Raw genomic sequence first — 24,700 nt, 5'->3', positions numbered from 1 at the left:
GCGGCGGCGGCTCGGGCTGAGGGAGTCGTCATAACCGGCGACTGCAGCTCACCGGAAACCTCCGGCGCCGGAGCCGGGCCAGGGGGCGCCCGGGAGCTGACGGGACACCTAGGCCGGGCTGTGCCGGGAGCCGGTCTCCGCCCCGCATGGGGTCCTCGGGGTCGGAGCCGGGACCACGCGCGCACGACCTCACGCGGAGTCAAGGGGCATGGTCCGCAGCTCCCTGCGTTTCCCGCCAGGACGAGGACCTCTGTGCTGCGACCCCGGCCATAGCGCCAGGGGAGGAGGACTTTAAGAAACTGGACTCCTCCTTGAGAGGTAGCGAGAAGGCGCTTAAGGGACACTGCGACCGGTTGCATACAAAACCGGACTCTTTCCCTTCTTCCTTCCCGTTGCACTGAGGTGGAGGGTTACTGTATCTTATTTAGGGTACAAGTTGTCGCCCTCACATTCATTCTCTGAGCCTGCTCTTAGTTGGCTGCACCTTCTGGTGATGAGAATTCTTCGAAGCCTTATTATATAGTAGTCCTCTTATCTGTCTTAGTGACTATCAGAAAACTCACCAGCTCAAATGTCACTTTGTGGAGTTTGACTTTTATCCTTTTATTGTAGTTATTTAAATTGCACTGGTTTATCTTACCGTACTTATTTGAACGCCCATCTCCCCACACTTTTACTCTTGGCACTCTCGGTCCATATAGTATACTGTGTAGTGTAGAGCACAGTAAAGTTGAGCATTAATGACTGCTTCATCTTGAACTGATCAAAGCTGATGTCATCATACATTTATGCTCAGACACAAAGTCACCGGTTTTAAGTACTATGATCATCAGAAAACACAACGGTTTGTTTCTAAATCTTTACATACTTTTCAAATAATCTTTTCAGATACTGTTTGGAGAACTGTTACACGTTCCATTAGTAACCTGCTAAATGAGCCACATTATCTGGATTTCTTTTTTTCAAATAATCGCAATGCAGAAACATGGTATTATTCTACAGCAATTTACAGGACTAACTCATTTACTCTTCATGTAAGGTTTTGCTTCTAAAGGAACTACTGCTTTATTATAATTTCATACTTTGCCCACCCCTTATTAATAAGGGCAATAGCCATAAAAAGTGCTTTCTCAGGTTACTTGCCACCAACCTATTTTGTCACATACAGGAAATACAACTTTTCTGTCAGTTGATTCAAAAAGAACACACAAGCTAGTTTGCCTCTAAGTGATATGCAATAAAGATATAGAGATAGAGATATAGATATATAAGAACACATGAGAACAATATATGAGAAAGGCTTCTAAAAATAGTCTTATTACAAGAGCTGACAGGCCAATCCAACTGTTGCCAGGTGCACATAGTGCTATTTTAAATGGCTAACAATTAAGTTGTGGTCATTCAGACTCAGAGAAGACAAAATGTAAGGGGGTTTTAAGAACAAGAGGTTGAGTTCTATCATACAGTAACAGCCATTCTTAACATAGAAATTTCCCTCTCAAAATATCAATGTGAAAGTTTAGTTTTAAATGATAAATTCAAATGTCTATTAATAGTAGACTGATGAATAAACTATAATACACCCATACAATGCAGAGCTAGGCAGGTGTAAAAAAGGACTGAAAAATATCACTATACCCTGCAGGATATATTAAGTGGAAAAAGCACAGTAGAAAAACAATATGCAATATGCTATCACTAAGGAAAGGCAACATATATGTATTTATGTATATAAATTGTTATTTACAAATAGAATAACAACATTAAAATGATTACCTATAGGAAGAAGGAAGGAATATAGGTATAGGGAACAAAGAAGGTAAGTTCTCCAAATATACATTGTATAGATGTGACTTTAGAATCAGTAAACATTTTACATTATAAGACAAAAGTAAATTTTAAGAAGTAATCCTTGAAAACTGACAGTAAAATGAAACAAATCCAACTGTCATTCAGTTGTGGCATTTACCACAACAGGGGTACTAAACCAAGTGACTCTGAAATAGAATCTGTACATTTTGGTGAAATGTACCTTCAGGATTAAGAGAATTACAATAAATCACAAACTGCTTTCAGAAGCCAAATTACTGGTGGCAGTGTTGGTTGGTTGGTTGGGATAAACTATTCAGGAGTAATTAAGATGGTGTCTTTGAAGCTAAAATTTTTGACATGCAGTATACCTATAAGCCTGATGGAAGCTGTAGTTCCAAATTTGAATAAGTGTGAACTAACAATATATTTTATCCTTAAAAACAAATCTCTCCGTCGTCTGTTGAAAAGGCCTAGAAACAACCAACCCGGTATTATAGCAAGAAACACTCCTTGTGCCCAGACTGTGATCTTGGCAAACACTTTCCCATTTAAGGAACATGGTATCCAAAGAAAAATGGATAAATTGGTATACCCAGAGAAAAATCATCTTAGACATGGGGCAGGAAATGTACTAGAAAAATCTGAAAGATCTTACAGGAAGATGCAAGGAAGCAATCAAAGGCTATGAGGGTCATACCATAAGGACTCAGGAACCAATTTGAGAAGACTCCCTCCAGTCAAAATTGGAATAATTTAAAAGCAACCATTGGGTAACTATAATGGATTGAAGCACAAATGTACTCAAATATTAAATTCAAAAAGATCCAACTAGAGATTTTCCTGGTGGTCCAGAGGTTAAGAATCCACCCCACCAATATAGGGTACATGGGTTCAATCCCTGGCTCAGGAAGATTCCACATGCTAGAAGCAACTAAAGCCCATGTGCCACAACTACTGAAGCCCAGACCCTGCAAGCAGCAACAAAGAACAGCCCTGGCTTGATGCAACTAGAGAAAGCCCACACACCAATGAAGATCCAATGCAGCCATAAATAAATAAATTAATTAATTAATTAAAAAAAATCCAACTAATTGATTAAATACACAAGCCAAAAACCTCATTTCTCATCTTTGATGACAGAAAGGAACCAATTTTAATTGTGAAATTTGGTAAAGGAAAAGAATGAAGCATATTTATCCTGCCTTTCCTATATGAATTATGATGCAAGTATCCAAATAGTTGATGAGGAAAAGTTACCTTTTACAGAAACATTTCAGATTTAAGTAAGTCATACTTCTGAAACTGAAACTTGCTTCAAAATAATGTAATTAATAGGAACCACAAGCGAAATATAAAAAACAGAATGGATCATATATTGAATGCTATTAAAAAGAAAATGTTAATAAGTTTACGGGACTCATTTATCTGCTATTTCTTTTACGTAACTTTGAAATTTTGTATAATCATTACATCACAAGTTTGCTAAATGTGTTCTAAGTTTGCCACTCATATACTGATATTGGATAGCTCACAGAGTGTTAGCATGAACTATCCGCAGAATACAGCTTATTGGTTCTCTGATATATCCAATTACTTAAACCATAAATGAAAGCTATTGAAATTTTAAGCAAGCAAATTTTGACTAAATTTGATCTTATGCTACAGTTCATCTATATACTTACAGTTTTACAGAAAAGCAGGACGGGAAGCAGCATTGGATAGTTAATGGTTCAGAGCTTGGACTCTGCAGCCCAACGGCATAAATTATTTGCCATATGACCTTGAGCAATTGCTTAACCTTTTTTCATTTTAAAAATGAAGATGATAATGGTATCAACTTTAAAAGGATCTGAAGATATAGTACAGGTACACAATCTCTTTTCCAAAATCTTTGGTACCATACATGTTCCTGAATTTTTTTTTAATAAAATAGGGTATGCACACCATCCAAACACTCTAACACCATGATCTGCAAAATGCATGAGTGCTCACACTAAGTGAGATAAAGCCTGTAAAAGCCTCGTGTTAGTGAAGGTCAAGCTTTACTACCAAAACAGATTTGACAACAAGCTTATTTTTTAAAAAGCACTTGGTTTTCAGAGCTTTCTAGATTTTGTGACAGTGGATAAGTGATTATGATTCCATATAAGTGAATTCCTTAAACAAAAGCAAAGCAAGCACTGTGTTCCCTATTATCACCCATGACCACAAATTTTTGTTTAATAATGTGTATTGGCAAAAATTGTCATTTAAAAAAAAGACATATAGGCATGGAACACCTCTACCTACCATACTCTGACAGTCACTACCTGTAAAAGAGAGTTTCAACAGAAAAACCTCCCATTAGCCCTTGCCTAGTATTATTTGAGGACTGAAATGAAATTTAGCTTACTTGGGAGTAGGTCAGTATGGGGAATAAATTCAGGACAGCACTATGAATAAATTCTCTGTATCACAATTGTGGATTACTGCAGCATTGTAAGGTTTTATTTGAGAAAATGTATTTTTTAAGATATTAATATATATTTAATTTCCATTCTATCTTGTTAAAGGATCTTGATTTGCTAAAAGTTAGCTGAGTATATGTAAAGGCAATAGGGCTTCCCTGGTGGCTCAGACAGTAAAGAATCTGCCTGCAATGCAGGAGACCCAGGTTTAATCCCTGAGTCAGGAAGATCCCCTAGAGAAAGGAATGGCAATAGCTTAAAAGTACTTTAAAGGATCAAAGTTGCAGAGTTCAATAGTACCAGCAATATGAAGTCAAAATAACTTGTGAATGGAGGATACTTACATAGAAGAACTACAAAAATGATCTTCATGACCCAGATAATCACAATGGTGTGATCACTCACCTAAAGCCAGACATCTTGGAATGTGAAGTCAACTGGGCCTTAGAAAGCATCACCACAAACCAAGCTAGTGGAGGTGATGGAATTCCAGTTGAGCTATTTCAAATCCTCAAAGATGATTCTGTGGAAGTGCTGCACTCAATATGACAGCAGATTTGGAAAACTCAGCAGTGGCCACAGACTGGAAAAGGTCAGTTTTCATTCCAATCCCAAAGAAAGGCAATGCCAAAGAAAGCTCCAACTACCGCACAATTGCACTCATCTCACACGCTAGTAAAGTTATGCTCAAAATTCTACAAGCCAGGCTTCAGCAATACATGAACCGTGAACTTCCAGATGTTCAAGCTGGTTTTAGAAAAGGCAGAGGAACCAGAGATCAACATCCGATGGAACATTAAAAAAGCAAGAGAGTTCCAGAAAAACATCTATTTCTGCTTTATTGACTATGCCAAAGACTTTGGCTGTGTGAATCACAATAAACTGTGGAAAATTCTGAAAGAGATGGGAATACCAGACCACCTGACCTGCCTCTTGACAAACCTATATGCAGGTCAGGAAGCAACAGTTAGAACTGGACATGGAATTACAGATTGGTTCCAAATAGGAAAAGGAGTACGTCAAGGCTGTATATTGTCACCCTGCTTATTTAACTTCTATGCAGAGTACATCATGAGAAACGCTGGGCTGGAAGAAGCACAAGCTGGAATCAAGATTGCCAGGAGAAATCTCAATAACCTCAGATATGCAGATGACACCACCCTTATGGCAGAAAGTGAAGAATAACTAACAGCCTCTTGCTGAAAGTGAAAGAGGAGAGTGAAAAAGTTGGATTAAAGCTCAACATTCAGAAAACGAAGATCATGGCATCTGGTCCCATCACTTCATGGGAAATAGATGGGGAAACAGTGGAAACAGTGGCTGACTTTATTTTTGGGGGCTCCAAAATCACTGCAGATGGTGATTGCAGCCATGAAATTAAAAGATGCACTCCTTGGAAGGAAAGTTATGACCAACCTAGATAGCATATGAAAAAGCAGAGACATTACTTTGCCAACAAAAATCCATCTAGTCAAGGCTATGGTTTTTCCAGTAGTCATGTATGGATGTGAGAGTTGGACTATAAAGAAAGTTGAGTGCCAAAGAATTGATGCTTTTGAACTGTGGTGTTGGAGAAGACTCTTGAGAGTCCCTTGGACTGCAAGGAGATCCAACCAGTCCATCCTAAAGGAGATCAGCCCTGAATATTGATTGGAAAGACTGATGTTGAAGCTGAAACTCCAGTACTTTGGCCACCTGATGTGAAGCGCTTACTCATTTGAAAAGACCCTAATGCTGGGAAAGACTGAGGGCAGGAGGAGAAGGGGATGACAGAGGATGAGATGGTTGGATGGCATCACCAACTCAATGGACATGAGTTTGGGTAAACTCCGGGAGTTGATGGTGGACAGGGAGGCCTGGCGTTCAGGGGGTCACAAAGAGTCAGACACGACTGAGTGATTGAACTGATACTGGTTATATCTGTTATTTGAATACAGAAATATTTCAAGACTTTTAGAAGAATATCTTGATACACTTTAAGACCTTAAAAAGACACAAATCATCCTTACAGTAATTATACAAGAAGGTAAATTCTTACAATTATATTTTCCAAAAACATATCTTCATTAGGAAAACTATGCTGAATTCCTATAAAACTCTGAGTAAAATAACTCATAAAACATCTGGACTTACCTTCATTTTCTTAAAATAAGAATTTCAAAGTTATACAAGTCATCTATCTTCATAAAACAGAACTGTCTTCACTCATTGATACTGACCACTCTAAATCATGTTAAAAATGAAATACATTATTACTACTTTAAAATCTTTATTCACATCAGAATCATGCTTATTATTTACATTATCTTTCATTTAGAATTAAAATATAGTATCAATTAAAATATAATATCAAGTAGTTTTAAATCATACTTTTAGCCCTTTACAAAATATGAAGTTAAAGTTGTTATGTTTTAAAACTGAACAAAATTAGGGAAATTAGACTCAAATGAAAATGAAAAATTATGATACGTTAAAACATACATGTACACATACTAGACAAAGAGTAGTAAAACAAGTTAAAGTATAGTCACTTTCTATTATTCTTTTGTCTATTTTCTATATATTATAAATCACATACTTTTAATTAAAATTATGTAAATAAAACTTTCAATTAATAAGTGCCAAATGAAGGATTATAAGAGAAAACTTTTCCTGAACTTTTCTTTTCACTTACTTAAACTACATGTTTCCCTAGGTCAGAAATTTCCCATATCTAGAATATCTTAAAAATCAAAGATTTGATGCATCCCCACATGCTACACACTATACAATTCGAAGTTCTCTAAAAAGAGGTAAACAAAGAAATGGTACTCTCAATTTAGCTTCCCAAGAGTTAGAAGGATGCCCATAATCTGTGCTTACTTGTCTATATGGAAACGACAATGTTCATACCTTTTACTCTTTTTTAAAATATTCTTAACATTATTATGATTTATATTATCTATTTTCTTTCAAGAATGGAAACATCTGACTGCAAACTATTTTCTTATCTATTAAAATACAAATATTTTCTAGAATATGGATAGATAATTTTTAATGACAAACAGCAAAATATAGCAACCAATATCCAATAGGTATTCTGCCACTTAGTGGAGTTTTTCAAGAAAGTAATTGGTATACTTTCTCAATTTATAGATGTATTGGAAAATCTAAACATATAATAAAACAAACTCCTTTATGAATATCAGCTATTAATTTGTGGATAAAGAACATTATATGGTAATATACAGTCAACGACTTAAATATTAAATAGCTGCTGTATTTTTAAATTAAACTAAAAACACCATAAAATTTTAAGTTGAATTGATTTTATTAATGTTAATAAGGATTAAGAAAAGAGAATGTTTAATATTATAAAATTATAAAGTAAAGGAATTTTATCTCAATCTTTTCTCCACTGAAGGATTTTCTCCCTCTTCATTAATGGATACCATAAAAGAACAATTTCATAATTCCTAAACTTCTGGTTTCAAAAACTTGATAGAATTTTGCAACTTGTGTTTCCCGTATTTTCTAATTCTGTAAATTTCCTATTGCTATCAATTTTGTCATTCTGTCAACCCCTGAATATTAATAATAATTTTTAAAAAAGAAAAGCTATTTTACTGCTTTTTACCACTAAAATATAGAAAATGAATTTCATGAATTTGGCTCACACTGAAAGAATATTTATTAATGCTACAAATCAGAGATCCAATGACAGAAATACTGTCTTGAATCCAAAAAGAACAAAAATGAGGTCACTTGAATTGCCCTGAAAAGCATTCCACAATCTTCAGCATGGCTTACTTGTAGCTATACTCTAAAGTTTTAGTGTTTAAACTGTAACTAAAAACTAAGTGAGAGTTCTTATTTTCAAGTAAAGGCATCTAAATGACTTTACAAGTAATAAAATCTATCAAAATATTTCACAAGTCTAAAACACAGCTGAGAAGGAATAGCTATTTTTTCAGCTATTCTACACTGTTTTTGATTCTAAAAGTCCAAGAAAAAAATTAAATGATAAATTACAGAAAACTGCAAAATGTCAAACTTAACTCCTATAATTTCTCTATTTTGTTATGAATATTATTATGAATGTCAACATTTACTTTTAATGTGCCAAAAATAGGACTTTACAAAATGTGAACAATTAAAAAGAAAATTACATTGGGAATTTTATTTCTTTTGATTCATTTTATAGGGTGCTAAAACAATACCTCTTTAAAACCACTAAAATGTTAATGAAGTTATCACAAAATCTTTTTAAGTAGATTTTTCCACTATTCAATTATGCCTAGATAACTTTGAATAGCTACTGCTTTCTCCAAATAGGTACCAAAGTTTGTACAGACTTAATTGTGAAATCTGACTGAATTAAAACTTGAGATCACAAAAATTTTTAAGTTTTAATTATTTACCTTTTAAACTTCAGACTTTTTTTAAAAGAAAAAAATTAGTTCAAAATTTTAATAACTGCAGATTTAGTAATATTTTTACTTGAAAACAATGTCCATTTTCATGAATCGCAATTAAGATATATTGAAGATTTAAATGTGAAAGATTTCAAAGTGTCAATGTTACTATAACTCTTTAAATGTTCTCAATATATACAAAAACATACAAATTATAGATACAATTAGTTATATATCTACAATACAACATATGAACCATTCTCCTTCTCTAACCATACTGATATGAGGATCAAGTAATAAATCTCTGTGCTATTCAAGGCAAAAAAAAAAGACCTTTTAAAAAATAAATCTTTTAAAGAATAGTTTTAAAAATAAAGTTCAAATATTGCACAAAATAATTTAACTGGAAATATTACTATATACTATAAAAGAATTTTTTCAATTTTTTAACACTACAGTAAATTCCACCTTCTAATTCTATAAAAGAATTTATTGGATGTCTGCACGTAGATATTAAATGTTTACATTCAGCTTGATGGGAATGTAATTTGCAGAAGTTAACTGAGTCTTTGTCTTAAAAGTTCATCTATTTGAGTCTTATACATATTTTTTACATCTTCAAGATCTAATCGAAGTTCTTCTGCCTCTTCTGCTTTTTCTCCATACATCTGCAGAATAGTGTTGTATCTTTGATCCAAATCCTATAAAATATATTTGTTTATAACTTTTAAATAATGGTACAGAAAATCTTTAATATTATATTTATATTATCATAAATAAGCCACCAATAAAGACATTACAATCTAAATATAAGTATATAGTCATCTCTCATAAAAATTAAACTTGCACTTTAGTCTGTTAGAATAAAAGACTAAAAAAACAAATACTAGACTAGATAGCTATTAATCTTAACATATCTCTTCACTAAATGTACAACTGTAGATTTAGTAGCTTAATCTGTCTTTTCTCCCATTAATTTCAGCACATTTGATGCAATTTAAGTGTATGATTCCCAGTAGTTTTATCTGGCATTTACCCCAAAAGAAAATATATTCTCATATATAGGTTAACAGCAATTGGCAATCCAAATATGCTAATTGTGAGGATACATTTAACACTAATCAATAAAATATTACTCAGATCATGCAAAAGTTCAGGATTATTAAAGCCTTGGCCAAATGAAATCTAGTTATTTTCCTATGCTGGGACTAAACATAATTGTGAAAAATCACTGTGCATGTAAACTGAAAATAAGAGTGAAGGATACTTACCCTTAGCTGCATTCGAAGTTTGGGTATCTCCTTCACTTTCTCTTCAAGCTCATCATTTTGATTTGTTAATTTAACTAGCTCTTCAGCCATTATGGAGCGTGTTTTTTCTAGATTGCCAATTTCTAGCTGAGGCACATTACCAGAGAGTGATTTAAATCAAATATATCTTGTTTAATAATCCCATTAATATAAACATATATAATGTGCTAATTTTTAAGAAATAGATATGTGAATATATAACCAAGAACAAGCTCTTTCTTAAATAAAAGGAAATAGTGGCACAAAAAGGGTTTCAACTTTCCTCAGAGGTGTATCATTCACAGGATTTAGATATACTATGAGAAAGAAAGAACTAAAGAAAATTTAATAATCTGTAACATGCAACTCTATATTTTTCTCTAATCTAAGGAAATAGCAATATATTTCAGTTATTCTGTGGTTTAGTCCCTAGACTGTGTCCAACTCTTGCGACCCCATGGACCGTAGCCTGCCAGGCTTCTCTGTCCATAAGGTTCTCCAGGCAAGACTACTGGAGTGGGTTGCCATTTCCTTCTCCAGGGGATCTTCCCGACCCAGCAATCAAACCCGGGTCTTCTGTAGTGCAGGCAGATTCTTCACCGACTGAGCTACCAGGGAAGCAAAAACTAACTTTAATGTAGTGCCAACTGTGTAGGTCATATTGGTAAGAACTTATCAACTACCAAAGAAGTTTGTTTGCACCCTCAACAGGGCTACATAAACATAAAAGGTATTAAGATCATGCTGATCTATTTTCTTCGGATTCAAGGACAACTTCTTTAATAAGAGTTACATTTTCAGCTAACTAAAATCATAAAATAAGAACAGAAAAGTTCTCCTTTTGAGTGTATCAAGTTTAACAATGAAAACAGGTAAGTAAAACATTTTAACATTTCCCATCACATTAAGTTTATGAAAAGCAAGATGAGATAAGAGGATGTCCCACTCACACTCTTTCCTTTTTGTATAGCAGGTTACAGTTCTAATCTCTCTCATCACCTTTGTTCTTTCCTCATAGGGGGTGCTGGAGTAACTTATCTACGAGGTGAATCTCGGAAGAATTAAATGGCTATGCTCAGCTCAGCAACTTACCTTTTGTCATGTCTGGAAAAAGCTGCCTGCAAGGAGCTCTCTGCTTCTAGATGCCTCTAAGTCTTACTGAGGCAGGCTACCTATCACATGTGGGGAGGCTTACTCTAGCCTATCATTTTCTGTGACAGTCTCCCAAATTCTGGCACTCAGCAGACCCATCTGACTTTCATCCTTGGCTAATTTCTCCAACCAGCCTTTATTGTTAATATATATGATTTATTTGGGGCTTTATAGGCCACTATCACTTTATTTCTCAATTTGCTCAAAAAGCAGGTAGAAATGAAGGATGCAACTTACTGGGCCTCAAAATTTCATTTACTTGTATAGCACATTTCATTTTTACAATACCTGTAAATGAGAAATTTCTCCTTCCCTTAGCTTCAACTGAGACTGTAGATTTTCAATAATGCTTGATCCCGCTCCCATCCTTACAGCATCATAAAGATTGCTTCCATTTGCTGACACAGACATTGGTCCAAATGAGTGATCATGAGGCTCATCCTATGTTAATTAAAGAAAGTACATACAGTTATTTAGCTACTATAGACTATGCACAAGGTTCAAACAAAATGGCTTGGTCAGTTCTTGCTTTAAATTGTCTATGATTTTCTTAAAGGCAGAAAATTTTCTCTATTTCCCCAGTGCAATTAGCACTCCCTTACAAAAATGCAGATAAATTGTTCATAGAATGGCAAGGTCATCGTGAGAGCCAAACTACTATCCTGCACACTCTCTTTATTATTATTCAACTTAAGAATGCATACAAACAATAAAACATCACCTGAGACAGAAAAGATGTCTGTAGGCCTGCCATATCAACTCCACTTATCGAACTTGAACGTGATATTGTAGGAGTGCTAGAAACAGAAAACGGTTTCCGCTCCTTAGGGTGTAAAGAAAAAAAAATTAAATTCAGATTAAAAGGTAAAATGTTAAATAAAAAAGCAAGAAACTTTCCTAGGATCAATGACAACAAAGATTCATTCTAATATCCTCATAAAATGGTTACAGATATGATTTCTGAAGTCTTATCAAAAGCACAATTATTTAGTAATTTAAAAGTATAGACAATGTTGATCAAATCATCACAGGACTCATTTATATTCTACAATATAATTTGGTTTATGTTTAATGAAATGTGAATGTTTTTAACAGAGCAATTATATGAACTGTTTCATATTATATAACATATCACCAATTAAACATATTTCTCAAGAATAAGATTACCAACATTTACAAACTGTAACGTTTCTGGCTTATCCATTTTATTTTTACTGTATTTTAGACCAAATAAATTTAGAAGGTAGTCTCAATGTACATATAGGTGGTTTTAACATATTATGCTAATTACTGAGTATACTCCTTTAAATACAGGAAACTCCCATTAGAAAAATTACCTTCATTAACCAGAAACAAAGTGAACAAACCAGTTTCAGGCCCAGGTGCCTATGGGCCAAATGAGGTGCATCAGTATCAGTGAGAGACCACAAAATTCATTTAAAAAGGGACAAGACATTCTATAATTCATCTCCTAGAAATCACAGATCTCTTTGTATAAACTCAAGTCACTTTGGATCTACTCTGAGGAGAACACTGATTATACTACTAGAATTCATCACTATACTGACTTTAAATGTTAAGAAATGGTATTTATAAAGTTTAGCTTGAATTACATAACAATGACTAATCCCAAGAGCTACTAACTGGTTACATCAAAAAAGAAAATAACAAAATTTAATACCTTTTCTTTTACTGCTTCTTGAGTGAAAATTGCTTTCTTCCTCTCTTGTTCAACTTTCATTTTCTCCATTTCTAACTGACTATTCAACAGTGTCTAATGGAGAGAGACAGTCAGGTTATTTCTGTGAATCTAAGTCATCATAAGTCAATCTCCAAATTAGGAATATAAGGTATACAATCTTATTTGTTCTACCACTAAAGACCCAAGTACCAAAAGCAGAAACATCACCCATTTCGTGTTGTCATCTCATTAACTTGCTACCATTCCCAACCATTCTCTAATGGAAGCTCTAAGAGGTAAGTGAACACTAACAGAAATACCTTTTCTTTCCTTGTCTCTTCAAGTGTTCTTACATATTCATCTTTTAGGTTTTCTAATTCGACCTGGTACCTATTAAGCCAAAGGGAATTAAACAAAAAAAGATGATAGTACCGACTATTAAAAACATACTACTATATTACCTCTAGTTACATACTTAGTAGTCATTTTTATTATCAGCTTGATTTTCCAACTGTATTTTCCAGATTACCTGGGTTTTATTCAGAAGCTAAACTACCATGTCTGTGTATTTTTTGGTTCTTTGGGTTAAGATTTCATTTAAAAAGAGACTTCCTAAATAGAATTTCGAATACCACCATTCCATAATATTAATACGTTCAGATTCTACAAAAGCATTATGGAGTTCTACGAAAATGTCTGCAAAAGTTCATATTCTTTAGTTTATAAATCATTTTTCCCTGACTACTTTTTTTAAAAAGTAAAACTTCCAAAGAACTTTCAGGATAAAACCCGTCCTCATAGCCTTAATTAACTTCACACAGATAGATGTTACAGCTTGTGATTTCCAAAGAGCCCAGACGTTTATTTAGAAAGAGGAACAATGCTTAAACCCTTGTCATACACAAATAACTCCAGTGTGTGGTCTTCAACTACTTTGTGGTCACAGACTCCTTCAAAAAAATCTGATTAAAGCAATGAATCTTTTCCCTAGAAAACGCAAATATATTCAGAACATGCCACACATGTTCAAGAGACTATAGAAGGTTCAGTGAATCCTAAACCTAACTTGGTTCCACATCCTAATTAGTAATGACTCTGACATTAAACACTAAAAGTATGTATTTCCAGTTCTCAGTGCGATGAAGTTAAAAACCAACAGCATATTTTTTAAGTGCTTTAAAATGTCAAGAAACTATCAAGAATAACACTCAAGAAACATGCTCACCTATTATTTTCATCCTCTACTTTTCTTAGCCTATTTTTTTCTGATTCTAGCTGAGCCTGAAATCTACTATTTTCTTGTCTTAAGAGAGAATTTTGTGACTCCATGGAAGACATTTGAATTTTGTTAGCAAGAAGTTCTTCTGTGGCCGCACGTTCTCTCTCAACTGCAGCTGCCAACAAGGTCTGGGATTCACCTAATGGTAGGATAAGTAAGAAATTTCAATCATATATACATATATTCAAGAGGCCAAGATAATAATACCAAACAGATTCTGACTTCAAACTTCTAATGATGCAAATAGCCACACTTAAAACTGTTTAAATATTCACTGAGTAAGGCAGACTTGCCTACAGAGACAAATTTTACAAATCTTAATTTATAGGTGCTTTACCATTTTTTTCACCAATATATTTTAATTTGAAAGTGGAGTCATGTATCAGCAGAGTAGTGAATCAACAGTGCTGGATCAACTGGATAGTCAAAGGCAAAAAAAAATAACCTCAAACTAATCTTCACAACATATACGAAAATTAACTCAAATGGATTATATACTTAAAAGTAAAATAAAATATATTGAGGGGGGGCAAAACAGGTGAAGGGGATTAAGAGGTACCAACTACCAAGTATAAAACAGGTAAGCTGCAAGGATGTAATGTACAGCACAGGGAATACAGCCAATATTTCATCGAACTTAATATGAAGTCTGATCTATAAAAATGTCAAATTACTATTGTATACCTGAAACTAATAGAATACTGTAAGTCAACTATATTTCAATTTTTTTTTTAATCATAAAATTTTTAGGAAAAAAATCAAAGAAATCTTCAGGATCCAAGGATAGGCAAAGAGTACTTTGGTTTAACACAAAACCATGAGCCATAAAGAGAAAAACTGATAAATCAGACTTCCTCAAAATTTTAAACTTTGGCTCAATGTGAAAAAAATGAAAAGACAGGCTACATACTTGCAGGAAATAAATACAAACCATATTATCTAAGACTAGTATCTAGATTACATAAAGAAGCCCCAAAACTCACTAGTTAAAGTATAAATGGTCCAATTAGAAAATGGGCAACAGACAGTTTACTGACGAGGATGTACTAATGGAAAATAAGCATATAAAATGTCATTCACCATCTTTTATGAGGAAAATGCAAATTAAAATCATAATAAGGCATCATTACACCCCTGTCTGAATGACTAAAAGAAAATATAGGGGCAAACACCAAAAGAAAATGCTGGCCAGGATGTAAAGAAACTAGATTACTCTCATAGAAAGCCACTTTGGAAAACAGTTTGGCATTTGCTTAAAAAACTAGGCACACAACTAGACATACAACCCAGAAATTGCACACATGGGCATATATCCAGAGAAATGAGAACTTAAGTTCACACTAAAACCTGTACACAAATGTTCATTACAGCTTGATCTGCACAGACAAAATCTAGATACAGCCCAGACAGCCTTTGTTAGGTAGATGGTCAAACAAGATGTGCTATATATAAACACAGAAAAAATACTCAGCAGTAAAGACTAAATCTCTAATATACACAAGAACTTGCATGAATCTTCAGGGAATTATACTGAGCAAAAAAAGTCCATTCCCAAAATGTCACATATTATACAATTCTATTTATATAACATTTTGAAATTCCAAAAGTTTAGAAATAGAGGATTAATGATTGCCAGAAATTTGGGTCTGGGAGGGAAGGCCAAGAGGGTGGTAGTACAGTTTTAAAGGGCAAAATGAGGGGTCTTTGTGGTGTTTGAACTATTCAATATCTTGACTGTAGTGACAGATACATGAACCTACACGTGGTCAACTTGTATAAAACTTAATACACACATAGCCATAAACACACATACATAGACAAGAGAGTACCAGTATTCTGGGCAAATCAGAATAAAATCAGAAGGTTGTTTCAATGTCAATACCTTGGTTGTGATATTCTACTACAATTTTGCAAAACATTAAAATTTGAGTATTGGGGAAAGTGTGCAAGGGACCATTCCATATCACTTCTGCATATACTATAACTATGTATGAATCTAGTTATCTCAATTGAAAATTTCAACTTAAAAAACAAAAGACTAGTGGATAAAATTTTGAGATTTAACCAAGGCAAAAATTTTCATATTTTTCCCCACTAAAGTAGACCCAGTCATATCTCTGTTTTACATATATTCTTTTCTATACTGTATCTATGCTCTTATTTATAGCATTATAAAGTATGTTCGTCCTGTGGCTTTGCCTGCACTGTAGCACGATACCATACACACTCTCAGGTAAAAGCCACAGAAATAACGGCTTCTAGCTTCAATTTTATTGCTAAATATGTATTTGTTTTAGAAGGTGTCATTTTCAGAGATCTCATACTTCATAACAAATCAGTCTCAAAAAGCTGTCCAACATAAATGACAGACCTAAAATTTATATCTAGAAATTAAACAGTAGATGAAGGTTCATCTGTTTAGGGATTTTTCTTTTTAAGCAGATGAATCTATTTCAGACAAAATCTTACATGAAACTACAAGGAAAAAAAAAAAAAGGTAGTCAAAAGAGGCACTACTTTCATTAAAGAGGCCTGGAGGAAGCCCAGCACGTTACTTATCGAGCTTCCCTCTCACCATGACAGCCACCACTAAGACATACAAGAGATCTACTGAACACTGTCTCAAACCCACTAACCTAGCTCATCCCTCATGATTTTATAGGGCATAGTCCAAAGAAGGTAAATGACTTGCTCCAGAGTGTTCGGCTGGATGATTGAAAACAAACCATAAAACCTATGACTCCAAGTGTTTTGACACCCATTCACATCGGCTTTTATCACTACACCATGATGTCTCTCAAATTAACAGTTAATTTTAGGCATAGAAAAGAAACCGGAATTTTTCACCATTTGCTAGCTTCTGGGATATCTAATATATACATATTCTACATGTTTGTGCTTGAATAAGTATCTTGGAAAAAAAATTTTCTTTTTATTAACAGCACAGGGTATTTTTGTAAAGAAGCAAAATATGGAATCTTAAGACTTCATAACATCTGTCTATCAGAATCTGAACTTGATTTAACTTAGACCTATCTCTGCTCTTGGAATCCCACCACTGATTGGAATCATATCTGATCTCTACCTCCTACACTACCGCCGACAAGCTAAAACAAGGTCAGATTTAGCAATGGACAAGGAAACAATAGACTGCAAAAGTTTGTAAAAATGAGCAAAAGAATGACAAGAAAGTATTTTAGACAGTACCTGACACATTATGTAAGGCATGGTTTGAAAAGAGTCAATTAAGATATTAGAAAATAAATGTAAGAGAGGAGAAGAGGTCAAAATCTACAAGTGAGACACAAAATAAAACCATCAGATTCAGTGAATTTCAATTTCATGCCATTACCCTAATTCTGAAACAGGATGAAGGGCTTAAGAACTGCATTGAGCTTAAGAACTAAAGCAGTTACCAAGTCTATCAGAAAGATTCTTCTCTAACTTCTCCCATGATGACGTCTGGGACCCTAGAGTTGCTTGCAAATTTTCTATCTGTCGAAGCAATGGTCTTGTTGTTGATGAAACACTTTGACTCAGTTCTTGGTTTCGATTCTCTGCTTCCTGGAGTCTCTGAATTATGACATTCTTAAGTCATTATTACTGACAGCAGTAAAAACACTAAAAATGCTAGCAAACAAACTTTATGAGAGATTTCGGGAATAAATTATTTGTTTTCTATTACTTTCTAACTATTCAATCCTTAAGTTATAGTTAAGCTGCATAATGGAGTAACTAAGTTTGTGCTTCTTTTCAAAGCATTTCTATGTAATGACAGCCTTTGATTACCTTAAGGTAATAAAGAGTATCATCCAAACTTCTTAGTAGTTGCCTTCTCTCTAAATATTTCTAAGTATTTATAAAAACAGGAAGATCAATATGAGTGGAATTTTCTCCCCCTTTTCCTGCACAACTTCACTGACTGAAATCAACAGAGTAGGCATTGCTTTCTGCCCCACAGTAATCAAAGACTGAAAATAATTAATCAATCAGCCGTTACAAATGAAAAAAAACAATATACTACATATCTATCATGATAAAATTACTTTATAGAAAACAAAATTAGTTTTTTTCTTATAAATTTTTGAAGTGCCCACTCTGATTTTATTCACATAAACCACATAAAAATACAGAAAATGAAGAGTATGGCAGAAATCTTCTCAACTTGAAGAACATGGTCCAATTAAGTCATTTATTATTTTTAGAAAAACACATCTCAAGATTTGTATTTTAGGGAAACTCTGACAAGTACCTGCTGGAGTTCACTGATCTCATGGCGTAAATAATCCTCTTTTCTGGCAGCTGTTTGCTCTGCACGTTGCAGTGCCAGCCTAAGGTCCCCCACCTGTAAGAAGAGAACCAACACACTATCACAACCAATGTCAAGTATTATCTATAACTTCCTGCTACTATCTTTTGTGTTGACTTATGATTCATATATAATATGCTATGCTATCCAGTGAGCATTTACATACAATTATCACCTATCTCATTCTTCAGGCAATCCCTGAACCACATGTACTCAATATGTACTTATGAAAGCACAATAGGTATACACACATACACACACATACACACATGAGCATATACATATGTACAAGGTCCAGACACTGACATACAATATAGGAGGAAACACAGTGCATCCATAAATGTTTGCAGTGTAAGGCAGAATGTGATAGGAACTATATGAGCTATAAAAACTGGCTGCTATATTCACACACAGCTGCATAGGTTGTAAACTTGCTACAGCCTTTTCAGAAAGCATTATGGCAACATATTGAAAGAATCATCAAACTTTTTACATTCTTTCATCTGATCATCCTAGTCCTGAGAATTCACTCTATAGAAACAGATCTATAAACATACAAAAATATTCTCTACACTGTCAGCTAGACTAACAAAAACAAAACAAGAAATACTGCAAATACCCATTAGCAGTAATTTATTTTTGCCAATGTTGATACAACATGAATATGCCCAATAAAAATTAATATGACCACAAAAAACATGCATAAATGTATAATTTAATCTTAAATGAAAAAAACTACAACATAATATGAAAAAAGTGTGAAACTGTTAGTCACTCAGTCATGTCCAACTCTGCAACCCCATGGACTATATAGCTCGCCAGGCTCCTTTGTCCATGGAATTCTCCAGGCAAGAATACTGGAGTGGGGCCATTCTCTTCTCCAGAGGATCTTCCCAACCCAGGGATCAAACCCACATCTCCTGCACTGCATGTAGACGCTTTACCATCTGAGCCACCAGGGAAGCTCATATCAAATTATAAAAAAATATGTATATAGAGATAAGGACAAGAAATTAATACACAAACTGACAGTACTTGTAAAAGGTGATATTTGAATGGTAACCCCATGCACTCTTTATCTCAATTTTCTCAATTTTTCTTTATTGTCCCAATGTATTTTTAATTTAAAATATTAATATTTTATCTATCCCAGTGAGGGAGCAGCAGAAACACAAGGGGTATATGAAACATGGTGTGATCTACAACAGCAAAATATTGGAAACAACCCCAATATACATTAATAGGAACTGACTGAATGGTATAGTCACAGAATGATAAACTATAAAACTGTAAAAAGAAATTAAAAAAAAAATTCTATGCTGTATCATGAAATGATCACCGGGATGTTTTATTAAGTACATAGAGCAATCTATAAAACAGCATATTAACAAATAGAAAACTGTATTTTATGTAGAAAGGATGTGTGCTCATTCACTCATTCATGTTAGACTCTTTGCAACCCCATGGATTGTAGCCACCAGGGTCCTCTGTCCATGGAATTTTCCAGGCAAGAACACTGGAGTGGGTTGCCATTTCCTTCTCCAGTAAACTATACATTATGTAGAAAAGATGAAAGAGATACAAATAAACATGTGTAAAGTGTATGTGTATATACACACATTGAGGAGGAATATAAATAAATGTAGATATGGAATTTATTGCATTCACAAATAGAAACACTGAAAAAAAAAAAACCTAATTGTAATAAAATAGCTATTTATAGGCAAAGAAAGGGAATGGGGAGGGACTAATTTGGAATCAAATGTTACCCTAGTATATTTTGCTATGTAGCTTTCACTTTGGAATGATGTAAATGTTTTACATATTTATGTAAAATTCAATAAAAAATGCAATGAGATCAGTGAGAAAAGAATAGTCTTTTCATCAAGTAGTGCTGGACAATTTGATATTCACATGCAAAAGACCTAAATGTGAGAACTAAGACTATAAAAATCATAGAAGGAAATAGGTGAAAATCTGTGTGATCTTGAATTAGGCAAGAGGTTCTTAAATATGATATCAAAAGCACAAGGAACAAAACAAAAAATAAGTAAGTTGGACTTCATCAAAATTAAAAAACTTTTTTGTATCAAAGGACACGCTGAAGAAAGTGAAAGACAACATAGAAAGTGGGAGAAAAATATTTACAAATTCCACATTTGATAAAGGTCTAGTATGCAGAATCAGAGAAAGCAATGGCACCCCACTCCAGTACTCTTGCCTGGAAAATCCCATGGGCAGAGGAGCCTGGTAGGCTGTAGTCCATGGGGTCGCTAAGAGTCGGACACGACTGAGTGACTTCACTTTCACTTTTCACACTTTCATGCATTGGAGAAGGAAATGGCAACCCACTCCAGTGTTCTTGCCTGGAGAATCCCAGGGATGGGGGAGCCTGGTGGGCTGCCATCTATGGGGCTGCACAGAGTTGGACACAACTGAAGCAACTTAGCAGCAGCAGCAGCAGTATGCAGAATATATAAGGAACTCTTACAAATGAACAATAAAAATGATAATATAAAAATGGGCAGAGGATTTAAATATTTGAATAAATTTCTCCGAAGGAGATACAGAAATCCAATAATCACATAAAAAGATGCTCAACATTATTAATAATTAAGGGAATATAAATCAATACCATAACAGATACCATATAACACCCCTAAAAGGGCTACCGTGAAAAAAAAAAAAAGACAATGAGAAACACTGGCAAGAATGTTGAGAAATTGAAACCCCCATATATATGGCTGGTGGGAATGTAAAATGGTTCAGCCACTGTGGATAAGTCTGGTTGTTCCTGAAAAAGTTCAATGTAAGATTAGCATACGACCCAAGGGTATATATCTAAGAGAATTTAAAACATATGGTCACATAGAAATTTGTAAATTAATGTTTAGAGCAGCATTATTCATAATAACCTAAAAGTGTAAAAACTCCTGGGTATATATCTAGAGGAAGTGAAAACACTAATTTGGAAAGATACACACCCTCCAATGTTTATAGCAGCATTGTTTACAATATCCAATATATGGAAGCAAATAACTATCCATCAATAGATGAACAGATAAAAAGGTGTGATACATATACAGCTGAAATACTACTCAGCCATAAAAAAGACTGGAATTTTGTCATGTGCAGCAACAGGGACGGTGTGTATTATGATTAGTGAAATAAGCCAGAGAACAAATACTGTATAATATCACTTATATGCGAAATCTAAAAAAACAAAACTAGTGAATATAACAAAAATGAAACAGACTCATGAATTTAAAGAACACGCTGGTGATTACCAGAGGGAACAGAAAACAAGGGAGGGGAAAATCAGAAGTACAAGACTAAAAGGTACTGCTGCTGCTGCTAAGTCGCTTGTCGTGTCCGACTCTGTGCGACCCCATAGATGGCAGCCCACCAGGCTCCGCAGTCCCTGGGATTCTCTAGGCAAGGACACTGGAGTGGGTTGCCATTTCCTTCTCCAATGCATGAAAGTGAAAAGTGAAAGTGAAGTCGCTCAGTCGTGTCCAACTCTTTGCTACTCCATGGACTGCAGCCTACCAAGCTCCCCCATCCATGGGATTCTCCAGGCAAGAGTACTGGAGTGGGGTCCCATTGCCTTTTCCGTAAAAGGTACTACTACATATAAAATAAATAAGCTACATGATATATTGTACAGCAAGGGAAATATAGCCAGTATTTGATAATAACTAAAAATGGAATATAACCTTTAAAAAAATGTGAATCACTATGACATACACCTGAAATTTATATAATATTATAAAATAACTATACTTCAATAAAATAAATAAAATTTAAAAGTGTAAATAACCCAAATATCTATCAATTGATGATTTTATAAGACAAAGCCTGACAAATGTTGGTTTTACTCCTTCATTTGAAGTCCATGGATTCCCATAGATGCTATGAATGAGCTCAGGAGTTAAACAGATTCTCCAGAAATTATATGCAATGTTTAGTATTTATCTGCATACATGCATTCTTTTGGTTGAGAATGTCCCTAGTTTTCATAGCACTCTCAAATAAGTTCGAAATTCATAAAAATAATAAGCAATACTGGTTTAATGTAAGCATCACTTTAACAACAGTTTAAAAAACACACAATTAATTAAATTTGGCACAATCTAGTATTCTTAGAAAAGTGCCCAATAAGATTACAAAGGAAATGCAACACATATGCCACTATATAAGGTTTTATTCAAATTAACTAATGGATTCTTTATTTTGCAGAAGCACAAAGATTTTTAAAGACTAATTATCATCCAATGCTTACTTGAATTGCTAATGTTTCCTGCTGCTGACGGGATTCTTCTTGGGCCTTCTCCAGTGCTGCAGAAAGTTCTTCTTTAGCTCTCATTTCACGACTTAGAGCAGCTTCCTGGGCCTCACTATCCTTTGCAGCATTGGCTTTGTGGAGATCAGTAAGTTCTCTTAAAAATAGATAATTTTTAATTTAAAATAATATACAGTTAATTACATGACCAAATTAATTTCCATGTAGATTTCCATGAGATCTACAGAATGAGGAAGTTTACCACGTAATAAACACTGATTACAATGAGGACTCTCTGTGAAGCTTGCTTTAACCAATCATAAGTCCATATACCAGGAAGCTTATAAATGTTATTAGTGATCGGATAATAAGAAAAGTGTTTCTTCCATTTCTTGCTCTGGTAATTATTTTCAATGAGTTGCATATTTGTTCATTTTCTTACTTGTATGCACTATCAAGAGCAGCCTGAATACTTCGGTTCTTTTCTTCAAGTTCATTAATGTCTACTTGAAGTCGGCCAAGGTCTTTCTCTTGGCGTTCTACCACAGAATTTAGTTTCTTAATATTTTCTCTATGTTGTTTCTCAACCTCTTCTTTGCCATCAAGGACCTATATTATAAAAAGAGACAAAGGTATATTTCAGTAAAAAAAATACACCACAGTAAACAACCATGTTCTAGGAATCTCAAGCACTGTATCAATAATAACGAAGAAAAACCTTAACATTCACTATTTACTTGCTTGAAAATTCCTCCCAAATGACATACCTTAATAATTCATTCCAAATATTTTATAACCCATGGCCAACTATTCATATTGGAAGTAACAGCAACATGTATGTAGAGAATGGTTAATATTCACCTGTTTTAAATGTTGTAACTCTTCTTCTAGCTCTTGAACTTTTTTGTTCAGCTTTGCAATAATATTTTCATTTTCTTTGTCTTTAGTTCTTAATTTCTTAATGATGTTAGAATTATGCAGCTGCTGTTTTGAAAGTTTCTCTCCTGGCAATGGCAAAAAAGTATAAGTTCAAATAACGATGATTCTCTAAGAATGTGAGTAGAATGTTTTCTCTAACCAGTGACAGAAAATGACAGAATATTTTTAAAATCACAATGCTGTAACAGTTAATGTTAAAGTGATTTAGACAGGAATCAGTGATTTGGACATGAATGCTAAAATTACTAGGCAGAAGGATGGTGTGGAACAAAATATTTACAGTCTTAAACAATCATTCCCACATATTATAAATTACAAAAGGAAAAAAAATGTGCTTTTACAACAGAGAAATCTGGTTATAATCTTAACCAAACATTCAATTCTGACATCACTAAACTGTGCTACAGCCTGACATTATGTGTCCACTGATGGGATGGAGTAGAAGGTGCACAATATCACCTATTTTATTTACTAGAAATCTGATCTGAATCTAATCATGAAGAAAGTGACAAACTCCTAAACAGGGGTTAGTCAACGGGACAACTGGACTCCACAAAGTCTTTGATGTCATGAAAAAAATATCCTAGATTAGAGGAAGACTGAAAGAATATAATTTCCAAATGCAATGAACTTTGATTGGATCTTGCTGCTAAGTCGCTTCAGTGGCGATCGTAGGGCAGAACAAATAACCAGACATGAGAGTCATTTTTAGAGACAACTGAGATAAAGCAAAAAATACATGCTAGAATACACTTTTGAATTAATGCTTATTTTCTTAGATGAGATGACAATGTTGTGCCTGTCAAGAAAAACTGCCCTTGGGAGATGCAGACTGAAGAACTGAGGTGTGGACTACAGAGTCAATGCAATTTCTATCAAAATCCAAATGACATTTTTCACAAAAATAGAAGGAAAAAAAAACCCTAAAAGTCATATGCAACCACAAAAGACCTCAAACAACCAAAGTGAGTCTGAGCAAGAACAAAGCTGGAGATATCACACTTCCTAATTTCCTAATTTCCAAACATATGACTAAGCTATAGAAATCAGAACAGTATGGTAATGGCATAAAAACAGACATAGACCAATGGAACAAAACAGAGAGCTTAAAAAGTG

The 24,700-nt window shown here is 34.2% G+C and overlaps 1 protein-coding gene across 2 annotated transcripts in view; it reads right to left on the bottom strand.

Annotated features, from left to right (window-relative positions):
- Positions 1-6,650: 6,650 nt before the first annotated feature.
- The window catches only part of TMF1 (TATA element modulatory factor 1), a 37,518-nt gene continuing 19,468 nt past the window's right edge, over positions 6,651-24,700 (bottom strand). For both annotated transcript variants that reach the window (XM_068982150.1, XM_068982149.1), the window contains exons 6-17: positions 23,507-23,649; positions 23,088-23,254; positions 22,646-22,802; positions 18,307-18,399; positions 17,471-17,627; positions 14,001-14,193; positions 13,096-13,165; positions 12,776-12,868; positions 11,816-11,917; positions 11,383-11,535; positions 9,925-10,050; positions 6,651-9,354 (exon numbers count right to left, since the gene is read on the bottom strand). In XM_068982150.1, the coding sequence (XP_068838251.1) occupies positions 9,211-9,354; positions 9,925-10,050; positions 11,383-11,535; positions 11,816-11,917; positions 12,776-12,868; positions 13,096-13,165; positions 14,001-14,193; positions 17,471-17,627; positions 18,307-18,399; positions 22,646-22,802; positions 23,088-23,254; positions 23,507-23,649 (1,598 nt within the window). In that variant the 3' untranslated portion in view covers positions 6,651-9,210. The remainder of the gene's footprint in view (positions 9,355-9,924; positions 10,051-11,382; positions 11,536-11,815; positions 11,918-12,775; positions 12,869-13,095; positions 13,166-14,000; positions 14,194-17,470; positions 17,628-18,306; positions 18,400-22,645; positions 22,803-23,087; positions 23,255-23,506; positions 23,650-24,700) is intronic.

The sequence above is a fragment of the Capricornis sumatraensis genome, chromosome 10 (assembly GCF_032405125.1).
Source record: "Capricornis sumatraensis isolate serow.1 chromosome 10, serow.2, whole genome shotgun sequence".
Lineage (NCBI taxonomy): Eukaryota > Metazoa > Chordata > Mammalia > Artiodactyla > Bovidae > Capricornis > Capricornis sumatraensis.
This window is presented reverse-complemented; position numbering and strand designations above follow the sequence as displayed.